The sequence below is a fragment of the Oncorhynchus keta genome, chromosome 7 (assembly GCF_023373465.1).
Source record: "Oncorhynchus keta strain PuntledgeMale-10-30-2019 chromosome 7, Oket_V2, whole genome shotgun sequence".
Taxonomy (NCBI): Eukaryota; Metazoa; Chordata; class Actinopteri; order Salmoniformes; family Salmonidae; genus Oncorhynchus; species Oncorhynchus keta.
The window spans coordinates 6,073,025-6,085,762 of record NC_068427.1 but is presented as its reverse complement, the minus strand read 5'-3'; the positions used below and the strand labels follow the sequence as shown (position 1 = coordinate 6,085,762).

General features: G+C 43.4%; 1 protein-coding gene across 2 annotated transcripts; it reads right to left on the bottom strand.

Moving 5' to 3' along the window:
- Positions 1-8,432: 8,432 nt before the first annotated feature.
- On the bottom strand, positions 8,433-12,301 carry LOC127931051 (uncharacterized). Of its 2 annotated transcripts, XR_008139663.1 has the most exons (4): positions 10,795-12,301; positions 10,587-10,666; positions 9,837-10,408; positions 8,433-9,713 (listed from the first exon to the last, which is right to left on the bottom strand). XR_008139663.1 is itself a non-coding variant. In XM_052521881.1 (2 exons), the coding sequence occupies exons 1-2, from the start codon at positions 11,270-11,272 to the stop codon at positions 10,488-10,490; spliced, it is 657 nt and encodes a 218-aa protein (XP_052377841.1). In that variant the 5' UTR covers positions 11,273-12,301; the 3' UTR covers positions 10,479-10,487. The 2 variants fall into 2 exon arrangements, 1 of the variants encoding a protein (XP_052377841.1); XM_052521881.1 differs by lacking the exons at positions 8,433-9,713; positions 9,837-10,408 and having other exon boundaries at positions 10,479-10,666.
- Between the last annotated feature and the right edge of the window lie 437 nt (positions 12,302-12,738).

Sequence of the window (12,738 nt, the reverse complement as noted above, 5' to 3'; positions counted from 1 at the left end):
TGAAAGTTCAAACATTCTCCCGAAGGAGGGCTTGTTCCGACAGAGAAACGGCATTAACATAAATACATCCATGATTTCTGATTCCAAACCAGCGGTGGTTCATGTGCAAGGAATCTGATTAACGTGAGGACAATGTATAGACGATAAGTCTCCTCTGTCTCTCTCTCTCTCTTCCCCACCCCTCTTCATTTGTTGTGTATAAGCTGCCATATTTTGTCAGTCCACTAGGGACCTTTCTTCTCATGTATTATGTGTGTATGTTATCCGGTTGTTGCATTTTAATTAGCTAGTAAATAAAAAATCAAACCAATTGGTGTGGTAAAAATATGAACACAACATGTAGAGTGTTGGTCCCAAGATTAACAAACTGAAATAAAAGATCCCAGAAATGTTCCATACCCACAAAAAGCTTATTTAACAAATGTGTTTACATCCCTGTTAGTGAGCATTTCTCCTTTGCGAAGATAATCCATCCACCTGACAAGTGTGGTATATCAAGAAGCTGATTAAACAGCATGGTCATTACACAGGTGCACCTTGTGCTGGGGACAATAAAAGGCCACTCTAAAATCTGCAGTCATGTCCACCAGAGCTGTTGCAAGAGAATGTAATGTTTATTTGTCTACCATAAGCCGCCTCCAATGTTGTTTTAGAGAATTTGGCAGTACGTCCAACCGGCCTCACAACCGCAGCCAATGTGCAACCACACCAGCCCAGGACCTCTACATTCGGCTGAGACAAGCCACCCGGACAGCAATTGAAACTATGGATTTGCACAAACAAAGAATTTCTGCACAAACTGTCAGAAACTGTCTCAGGGAAGCTCATCTGCGTGCTCATCATCCTCACCATGGTCTTGACCTGTCTGCAGTTTGGTGTCGTAACCGACTCAGTGACCACTGGCACGCTGGAGAAGTCTTCACAGATGAATCCCGGTTTCAACTATACAGACAGGGTGTATGGCGTCGTGTGGGTCAGCTTATTTCAATGTTGTGAACAGTGCCACATGGTATTGAATTTATTGCTGCCAAGGCAGCAGCTACTCTTCCTGGGGTCCAAACACATTAAGGCACTTACAATACACATAAAACAAAAGATAAACAGTACATCATATAACATTATTACACCAGTATGTATCTACAATACAGAATGTATAATACCACCATACAACAACATTACAATGTATGCGTGTAGAGTGCGTGTGCTAGCATGTGTGTGCACATGGTGTCGGTGGGCTTATTCAAATCAAAATCAAATCAAATGTATTTATATAGCCCTTCGTACATCAGCTGATATCTCAAAGTGCTGTACAGAAACCCAGCCTAAAACCCCAAACAGCAAGCAATGCAGGTGTTGAAGCACATTGGCCAGGAAAAACTCCCTAGAAAGGCCAAAACTTAGGAAGAAACCTAGAGAGGAACCAGGCTATGAGGGTTGGCCAGTCCTCTTCTGGCTGTGCCGGGTGGAGATTATAACATAACATGGCCAAGATGTTCAAATGTTCATAAATGACCAGCATGGTCAAATAATAATAATCATAGTAGTTGTCGAGGGTGCAGCAAGTCAGCACCTCAGGAGTAAATGTCAGTTGGCTTTTCATAGCCGATGATTAAGAGTATCTCTACCACTCCTGCTGTCTCTAGAGAGTTGAAAACAGCAGGTCTGGTGAACAGGTCAGGATTCCATAGCCACAGGCAGAACAGTTGAAACTGGAGCAGCAGCACGGCCAGGTGGACTGGGGACAGCAAGGAGTCATCATGCCAGGTAGTCCTGAGGCCTGGTCCTAGGGCTCAGGTCCTCCGAGAGAGAGAAAGAAAAAGAGAATTAGAGAGAGCATACTTAAATTCACACAGGACACCGGATAAGACAGGAGAAGTTATAACCTCCAGATATAACAAACTGACCCTAGCCCCCGACACAAACTACTGCAGCATAAATACTGGAGGCTGAGACAGGAGGGGTCAGGAGACACTGTGGCCCCATCCGATGATACCCCCGGACAGGGCCAAACAGGAAGGATATAACCCCACCCACTTTGCCAAAGCACAGCCCCCACATCACAGATGTGGTGCATGGGCAGGCATAAGTATGGACAATGAACATAATTGCTTTTTATTGATGGCATTTTGAATGTACAGAGATATCATGACGAAATCATGAGGCCAATTGTCGTGCCATTCATTCTCCTCCATCACCTCATGTTTCAGCAGGATAATGCACGGCGCCATGTCTCAAGGATCTGTACACAATTCCAGGAAGATGAAAATGTCCCAGTTCTTCAATGGCCTGCATACTCACCAGAATGTCACCCATTGAGAATGTTTGGGATGCTCTGTATCGATGTATTTGACAGTGTGTTCCAGTTCCCACCAATATACAGCAACTTTGCACAGCCATTGAAGAGGAATGGGACAACATTCCACTGGTCTGCACTTGTACACTAACTATGTTGTTGAAATAAAGAATATTTGTTGGTCCATGGTGTGTATTGAGGAGCAACCAGATTCTGCACTTGACACATTTTTTAAATTACTTATCCCAGTTACTAATAAGCATGTACCCGTTGAGAAAATTACCGTAAAATTTGTTAAATATCCTTGGATTGATGAGGAATTGAAAACTTGTATGGTCTCTAAAACGATGTTGGAGGCGGCTTATGGTAGAGAGGTAAACATTACATTATCTTGCAACAGCTCTGGTGGACATTCCTGCAGTCAGCATTCCATTTGCATGCTCCCTCAAAACTTGAGACAACTTGAGACAACTGCACATGTTAAAGTGGCTTTTTATTGTCCGCAGCACAAGGTGCACCTGTGTAATGATCAATTATCATGTTTAATTAGTTTCTTGATATGCCACACTTGTCAGGTGGATGGATTATCTTGGCAAAGGAGAAATGCTCACTGACAGGGATGTAAACAAATGGCAAATAGGTCTGGCTGTACAAACGATTGGCAAACGCACTGCAAATTGAGAAATCATGTGACTAATCTGAATAAAAAGAAGAAACTACATAATGAAAGAAAGACAAATGACATAAAAAATGACAGTAAAACGCTTTGGATTGCCTTAAATTAAGTTTTGGGCAAAAAGGCAAATTACGCTCTATCATTCATTGAATCCGATAGCTCATTCATCACAAAACCCACTGATATTCCACATCAAGTAACTCATGCAAGCAGTAAAATCTGATTAAAAAAACAGATACAAATACATCACAAACATGCATACAAACACACAATAACATACTTACGCGTACACATGGATTCTGTGTTGTCGATAGAAGAGTAAGGGCCTGAAAGCACACACTTATGTTGTGAAATCTGTTTGTAATGTATTGTAAATTTACAAAAAATGTATAACTGCCTTAATTTTGTTGGACTCCAGGAAGAGTAGCTGCTGCACTGGCAGCAACTAACGGGGATCCATAATAAATAAATACCAATACATCGACAGGCCCGCAGTGCAGAGGGTGAAAAGCTCCAAGTTCCTCGGTGTGTACATCACTGACAACCAGAAATGGTCCATTCACACAGACGCACAACCTCAGGAGGCTGAAGAAATTTGTCTTGGCCCCTAAGACCCTCACAAACTTCTCCTGCTCTGTTCACTCCACTACCATCTAGAAGGAGGCGACAGTACAGGTGCATCAACGCTGGGAGTGAAAAACAGCTTCTTTCTCCAGGCCAGTAGACTTCCCTAGACTTCCATCACTGTTAATAGCCGGCTACCACCAAGTCCTCAACCCTGCACTTTCGACACTGCTGTACAAAGTCATTGAACACTGGTCACATCTTGTTTTACACTCTTCATATGTACAGTATGTACTGTATTATAGCTCATTCGGCAGCGTAGCCTAGTGGTTAGAGTGTTGGACTAGTAACCGGAAGGTTGCGAGTTCAAACCCCCAAGCTGACAAGGTACAAATCTGTCGTTCTGCCCCTGAACAGGCACTGTTCCCAGGCCGTCATTGAAAATAAGAATGTGTTCTTAACTGACTTGCCTGGTTAAATAAAATTTAAATTAAAATTCTATATAACTACTGCTGTACACCTTTTTTATTCATATACTTTTCATGATGTCTATACATTATAACAATGTGCGCTGAGAGTCCGGAAGCAAGTTCAGGGATTGAGTGTTAATAAATAAACAACATAATACAAAAATAAGAAACACAAAGAACGCATAGAACTGACATAGGAACAGAAACAATGATGCCTGGGGAAGGAACCAAGGGGAGCGACATATATAGGGAAGGTAAGCAGGGGAGTGATGGAGTCCAGGGGAGTCTGATGATCCGCAGGTGCGCGTAACGATGGTGACAGGTGTGCGACATAACGAGCAGGTGTGCGCCTCTCCGATGAGTGGCTCCAGCCACAGGACACTGACCAAAAAGACGTTCCCGGGGATCCGAATCGGACCGGTCACCTCTGCTGAGGTGCGGGAAACCTGTCAGTCTGGTTGAGACGCGGGAGCATGGTGACCTAGAGTGCCAGAGAGAGCATACGTGACGGTACCCCCTCCCCAGCACGTTTGGGTCCAGCCGCAGGACGCGAACCAAAGGGATGATCCCGGGGATCAGGAGCAGACCGGTCACCCCTGCTGATGGGGACCTGACAGACCGGCTGAGGCATGGGAGCCTGGCGATCCGGATAGGGCATGAGTGCATGACAAGACGCTGGAAGCAGGGGAGCCTGGTGATCTGTCTGAGGCATGATAGCCTGTAGCGGCTCCCAGACCTGACGTCATTTCCACCAAAACAAAACAAAAAAAAACACTCCCTGATGCTTCCCTTAGGTGAGCCGTCATTCTGTAACAATGTGCACTGAGAGTCGAGAAGCATGTTCAGCGAGTGAGTGTTTTAATAAATAAACAACATAATACAAAAATAAGAAACACAAACAATACACAGAACTGACACAGGAACAGAAACAAGGATACCAAGGGGAGTGACATATATAGGGAAGGTAATCAGGGAAGTGATGGAGTCCAGGTGAGTCTGACGACACGCAGGTGTGCGCCATAACGAGCAGCCTGGTGACCTAGAGGCCGTAGATGGAGCACCCGTGACAACCATCATATACAGTGCCTTCAGAAAGTACTCACACCCCTTGACTTTTTCCACATATTGTTGTGTTACAAAGTGTAATTAAAATGGATTTAATTGTTATTTTTTGACACTGTTGTGTCGTCCGCAAACTTGATGATTGAGTTGGAGGCGTGCGTGGCCACGCAGTCGTGGGTGAACAGGGAGTACAGGAGAGGGCTCAGACTGCACCCTTGTGGGGCCCCAGTGTTGAGGATCAGGGTTTGGAGGGTACTATGGTGTTAAATGCTGAGCTGTAGTCGATGAATAGCATTCTCACGTAGTTATTCCTCTTGTCCAGATGGGTTAGGGCAGTGTGCAGTGTGGTTGAGATTGCATCGTCTGTGGACCTATTTGGGCGGTAAGCAAATTGGAGTGGGTCTAGGGTGTCAGGTAGGGTGGAGGTGATATGGTCCTTGACTAGTCTCTCAAAGCCCTTCATGATGACAGAAGTGAGTGCTACGGGGCGGTAGTCGTTTAGCTCAGTTACCTTAGCTTTCTTGGGAACAGGAACAATGGTGGCCCTCTTAAAGCATGTGGGAACAGAAGACTGGGATAGGGATCGATTGAATATGTCCGTAAACACACCAGCCAGCTGGTCTGCGCATGCTCTGAGGGCGCGGCTGGGGATGCCGTCTGGGCCTGCAGCCTTGCGAGGGTTAACACGTTTAAATGTTTTCCTCACGTCGGCTGCAGTGAAGGAGAGTCCGCATGTTTTGGTTGCGGGCCGTGTCAGTGGCACTGTATTGTCCTCAAAGCAGGCAAAAAAGTTATTTAGTCTGCCTGGGAGCAAGGCATCCTGGTCCGTGACTGGGCTGGTTTTCTTTTTGTAATCCGTGATTGACTGTAGACCCTGCCACATACCTCTTGTGTCTGAGCCGTTGAAATGCGGTTCTACTTTGTCTCTATACTGACCCTTAGCTTGTTTGATTGCCTTGCGGAGGGAATAGCTACATTGTTTGTATTCGGTCATGTTTCCGGTCACCTAGCCCTGATTAAAAGTAGTGGTTTGCGCTTTCAGTTTCACGCGAATGCTGCCATCAATCCACGGTTTCTGGTTTGGGAATGTTTTAATCGTTGCTATGGGAACGACATCTTCAACGCACGTTCTAATGAACTCGCTCACCGAATCAGCGTATTCGTCAATGTTGTTGTCTGACGCAATACGAAACATATCCCAGTCCGCAGTCTTGGAGCGTGGAATCAGATTGGTCGGACCAGCGTTGAACAGACCTCAGCGTGGGAGCTTCTTGTTTTAGCTTCTGTCGGTAGGCAGGGAGCAACAAAATGGAGTCGTGGTCAGCTTTTCCGAAAGGAGGGAGGGGCAGGGCCTTATATGCATCGCGGAAGTTAGAATAGCAATGATCCAAGGTTTTACCAGCCCTGGTTGCGCAATCGATATGCCGATATAATTTAGGGAGTCTTGTTTTCAGATTAGCCTTGTTAAAATCCCCAGCTACAATGAATGCAGCCTCAGGATATATGGATTCCAGTTTGCAAAGAGTCAAATAAAGTTAGTTCAGAGCCATCGATGTGTTTGCTTGGGGGGGAATATATACGACTGTGATTATAATCGAAGAGAATTCCCTTGGTAGATAATGCGGTCAACATTTGAGTGTGAGGAATTCTAAATCAGGTGAACAGAAGGACTTGAGTTCCTGTATGTTGTTGTGCCACACCACGTCTTGTTAACCATAAAGCATACGCCCCGCCCCTCTTCTTACCAGAAAGATGTTTGTTTCTGTCGGCGCGATGCGTGGAGAAACCAGCTGGCTGCACCGACTCCGATAGAGTCTCTCGAGTGAGCCATGTTTCCGTGAAGCAAAGAACGTTACAGTCCCTGATGTCCCTCTGGAATGCTACCCTTGCTCGGATTTCATCAACCTTGTTGTCAAGAGACTGGACATTGGCGAGTAGTATGCTAGGGAGTGGCGCGCGATGTGCCCGTCTCCCCGGAGCCTGACCAGAAGACCGCTTCGTTTGCCTCTTTTGAATACTTATTGACTCAAGACATTTCAGCTTCTCATTTTGTATTAATTTGTAAACATTTCTAAAAACATAATTCAAATGTAACATTTATGTAACATTATGGGGTATTGTGTGTATATCCGTCTCAATCTCAATATAATCCGTTTTAAATTCAGGCAAAATTTTGAAAAGGTCAAGGGGTGTGAATACACTGTACATACTGTATATATTTATATTCCGAACTCTGACATTGCTAAATGAGTTACTAGATAGATGTACATTAGTTACTATATCCACATTAGTAATCATCTGTGCATATGAGGTGACTAAATAGTGAAACAATCTAACGTCTAATCAGCAAGGTATGCATGGTTGTTTTTGTGTGTGTATGTAATGTGAGATGTGTGTAATACAAGATGTGTACAATACAATGTTCCTGTGTGTGCAATGCGTAACAGTGTGTGTGTCCATGTAATATGAGGCATGTGTTTGCTCTCCCTAACAAGCTCACACTTACAGCCCAGACCAGTGGAGGCGATGTGAGGTGGACTGGGAGACTGGGCTGTGTGTGTTTGTGTGTGTCTAATGCATGGGTCTGAGCTCATGTATGTGTGTTGTGAGGTTTCTGCATTCGTGTGTAAGTTTGTGCGTGTGTGTGTGCGTGTGTGCGCGTGTGTGGTGGTTATGGAAATTGAATGGAGCCTTTCACTTCTACTGCTCGTCTCCCTGGGGGTAAAAGACTGGTTGCCATGGTTATGTTGGATTTCTGCCACTAATGGGTGGGAGTTGTGTAGCTCTGGCAACCTGGCTTGTCTAGGGCGGAATACTTACTGTATGTGTTTGTGTGTGTGTGTGCGCCGCTGGTGTGGTGAAGTGGAGGAGGCATTCTGGGACATGGGAGGTCACATATGTGAAAGCACACGCGTCAGTTAGGGTGTGCACACATTCACGCATGCAGTGACACACACTGTATTTTATCCCCAGACAGGCCATTACACCCATATACTCCAATACAGACCCACCTAGTGTATACATTTACCGACATACTGTACATACATTGTGTGCCTACAAAACATTTTGTGTCTACTAAACTACAGTGAAACAGTGAACCACCCCCTGTACACTAACCCCCAGATAGTTCTATACAGAACATTTGTTTCTCCAAACAACGGCAGAAACACCAGTAACACGTTTGACCAAGTTTAGCTTCGATGTCAATCCAAATGACCCTACAATGTGTTACCCAATACAGCATTAACGTGTAATATGGTCACATTAGGATATGCCAAAAAAGGGGCATGTAGGTACAGTCAAGGACATGCATAACACTGAAAAAAATACTTAGACATTTAGGCAACAATGGAGTATTACAGATATAACACACTTTAATGGGGTATAATGATACCATAATGTTACATTTTACAGCATTATTGTAGAGAGAAAAATCTGTGAAATACGGGGAAAGAGTAACAAATTAAGTGTTTAATCTACTTTTAAAAAATCTAACAAAATGACATACGGTATTATTGAGTACATGTAATGCCCTATGTTTTTGAGATTAAAAAAAGTAATACATTCTTTGAGTTTACACAATAAAGTAAGAATTAATATTAGCCATTAAAAATGTGTTGGATTTACTCATATGATTAAATATGAGTTGATGTAACAAATACTATGTAAACCACAAATATTAGTGTTTAACAAACACATTACACCATTTAATATATTCGATAATATTCCATTTTAACCCACTGGTAAGCATTGTTGAGCACATTGCTCAGTCCATCAGCAGTAACTGCAGGTAGAACTGCAAGCATTGCGGGATGCTGCATTAGCCTCTGCCATTAACCCCTAAAAGCCTTGTGGGAGAGTTGGAATAACCAGGGAATACCATATCACTGTGCAGGGGTATGAGATATTTGAGGTAGATACTGTATGTACATAAAGGCAGGGTAAAGTGACTTAAGCATCAGGATAGATAATTGTATTACAATAAGAACAGAGTAGCAGCACATTATGAGAGCGGAAGTGTATGTGTATTTGTATCACTGACGTGTCTCCTCCTTTCTCCCCCAATAAATTAATTTAGATTCTGTCTCTATTGCTGATAAAATTGGTATCATTAATACATTTAATCACAGTTTTATCTCTGCAGGCTTTATATTTGTATGTGTTTCAAAGGCAGCTCTTGAAAAGAGTAGTTTGTAGTTTTTAGTTTACTATCGCCCCATTTCAAGACTACCTTCTTCAGCTAAGATTATTGAATCCTTATTTAATGTACGACTTCGTTCCTTTTGTTTTAATAATGTTATTTTTAATAGTATAAACCAATCAGGGTTTAGGCCTGGGCATAGTGCTACCACAGTAACCAGGCTAGTTGTTAAGTATCTTGTCAATGCGTTGGATGCTAAAAAGAGCTGTGCTGCCTTGTTTATTGACCTGTCAAAGGCGGTCGACCCATCTCCTTCCACACCTCCCTCAGGTAGGCAGGCAGGTTCTTCATCTGAGTGTTTGTGGAATTGAAAAAGAAGTGCTGGGCCTTCTTTCCCCCTAAGAGACAGTGCTTGAATTTGAGGAAGTCAGAAAACCAACTGTACTCCTCCTTCGTCAGCGACATCTGGACCATGCCGTACTCCCGATTTGTTTTGTGTTCCCCCACCTAATAGAAATTGAACAGAGAAAAAACACAAAAAAGACACATTTACAATCCTGCGACTGCAATTGTTTCCAAAGATAACCAAGCAAACAAATAAACACAGCCAGCTGTATTTCATAGACTTACATTGATCAGATACACCCCAGACTGGTCACATTTTGCCTCCTCCACCAACATGTTTTTATATAGGCCTGGTCTGTGGCCGTATATGGATGTAAAGTAGGTACACAGGTACCCATAAAACCGGTACTGATTCCTCTGTGTCCTTGTTTCTTCCAATGTTTCTGTGAACATGAAAATAAAAAAAGGCAGCTTCATAATCCCACTCCATAATGCATTCTATACATCTCTGACTTCTATAAGTGTGTAAAAACAGTGACATAACAGATTGAGAAAAACTTACTCAGCACTTGAGGGATTTTTGCCTTGGCAAGAGACTGGCACTCCAGAGCAGGCTCTTTTTGGACACCACCTTACCTTCCTTGTTGTCCTTCACCTTTACCTGGTGAAGGGAAACTGGTCGTCTCATGGACTTGCTAATGCCCTTCATCAACCGGTTGATCCCCCTCCATTGGTTCACGGTCAACCGGCAGCCAGGTGGAGGGGTCTCCTCAGAATATTTAAGAAATGCACCAATAGTCAAGGTGTAATGGTTGACTGTGGTGATTGGCTTGTTCTTCTGGAGGAATTGAACCCATCTAAAAACACACACACACACACACACATACCGTATTGTTGGTTAATGCTTGTGAGGCTAGAGAGAAAAAATAATTCTGCTTACTTCCTTATTTTGTCATGGTCTGTCAGGAAAATGAGAGAGGACTGGTAGGTCTCATTCTTCGCCATGCAGTTTAAAAATTGCGTCACCCTCCTGACCTTTGAGGCACAATTTTCACTCAGCTTATAATTTGGATTAGGGCCCTCACAGGTCTTCCTGAATCCCTCGATAAACACACCTAATCAAAAAAACATAACATTTTAGACTAGAATTACAATCTCATGAGGCTACATGAATCAGTCAGATGGTTTATCATATTCTTTTCAAACACAAACTCTTGTCACTATTTGAAGAAACAGTACTTACTCATAGCAGAGCCCGGGAAGATGAGTTTGCAGCTAGATCCGGACACTGTAGGCTCCTCTCTCTGGTCCCCTGTACCTGTAGCTTGGTCCTGCTCCTCTTGCTTTGTGTCTGTGTCTGAATCTGCCTGAAAGTTGAGGGCCTTCACCATGCCAATCCCCATCTGCCTTTTCAGCAGCTGGTACTTCTTCCTCACCCTTTGCAGATCAGAGATCAACTTCAGGTCGTCCTCTTTAATGGATTTGTTGGTCTCACTTCTTGTATGCAGTGCTTCATCCCTCTCTTGCACAGCTTTTTTCAGTCTCAGGATTGGTGCATGGCAGTGGCAGGAATCCTCTTTGCAGTCCACTTCCTCCTCTGCTTCTGTAGGTGAACATAACATTTCCTCCTCTTCTTCTTTCCTTACAGTCTCCACAATATCTAAATCTGTCGCCATTGGGATGGCAGGGATCGATGCCCTCAACACCGCCAGCCTCTTCATCGTCAGCCGTCTCCTAAGGTCCTCTAAAACCGGTCTCCTCTGTGCTCTGTTGAGCTCTGAGTGGGAGTCTATATACCGGTCTAATCTGCTAAGACGTTTGGAGCATCCTGACACTGGACACTGCTCCTGCCTGACATTGATGCGGCCCAACTGCCACCTACAAAGGAGTACCCTTTCCTCACATGGTGTACATACCTAAGGTGCTGACTGAAGCCAATCACAACCTTATAGCATATTGGACATGAGCGCACTGGAGCCATCTATACTATTCTATTCTATTGAAAAGGGAAATAATAGTAAATAAAAAAACTTAACACAATCCCTTAAGCAATAAAGAAAGTACAATGCTTCTGGCTGCTTAATTGATACTCATAAATATACATGAAACCACTCCTCACCACTCTAGAATGCTCATCTCCTTGTCAGCTCAAAGTGAAATGCAGGCTATGAGAGAAAAAAAAATACTCTTCTCATTTTAAACACTCCCCAAACTCCTCCCTCTCTCTCTGTCAGCACATGATCAAACTCTGTGTTTTTAATCCATGACGGCGTAGTGTGATACTAATGGTTCTTTGAGACTGTGGTCCCAGCTCTCTTCAGGTCATTGACCAGGTCCTGCTGTGTAGTTCTGGGCTGATCCCTCACCTTCCTCATGATCATTGATGCCCCACAAGGTGAGATCTTGCATGGAGCCCCAGACCGAGGGTGATGTACCATCAACTTGAACTTCTTCCATTTTCTAATAATTGCGCCAACAGTTGTTGCCTTCTCACCAAGCTGCTTGCCTATTGTCCTGTAACCCATCCCATCCTTGTGCAGGTCTACAATTTTACCCCTGATGTACTTCCACAGCTCTCTGGTCTTGGCCATTGTGGAGAGGTTGGAGTCTGTTTGATTGAGTGTGTGGACAGGTGTCTTTTACACAGGTAATGAGTTCAAACAGGTGCAGTTAATACAGGTAATGAGTGGAGAACAGGAGGGCTTCTTAAAGAAAAACTAACAGGTCTGTGAGAGCCGGAATTCTTACTGGTTGGTTGTTGATCAAATACTTATGCCATGCAATAAAATGCAAATGAATTACTTAAAAATCATACAATGTGATTTTCTGGATTTTGTTTTAGATTCCATCTCTCACAGTTGAGGTGTACCTATGATAAAAATTACAGACCTCTACATGCTTTGTAAGTAGGAAAACCTGCAAAATCGTCAGTGTATCAAATACTTGTTCCCCCCACTGTATATCCACATTCATACATACACATAAATACATATACATATATATATATATATATACAGTTGAAGTCTGGGGTTTACATACACCTTAGCCAAATACATTTAAACTCAGTTTCACAATTCCTGACATTTAATCAGAGTAAAAATTCCCTGTTTTAGGTCAGTTAGGATCACCACTTTATTTTAAGAACGTGAAATGTCAGAATAATAGTAGAGAAAATGAATTATTTCAG

Coding starts and splice junctions, on each gene's coding strand:
- LOC127931051 (XM_052521881.1), bottom strand. CDS start 11,272: ATGAAGAGGCTGGCGGTGTTGAGGGCATCGATCCCTGCCATCCCAATG. Junction 10,667..10,794: donor CTTCCCGGGCTCTGCTATGA/GTAAGTACTGTT, acceptor TTTTTTGATTAG/GTGTGTTTATCGAGGGATTC.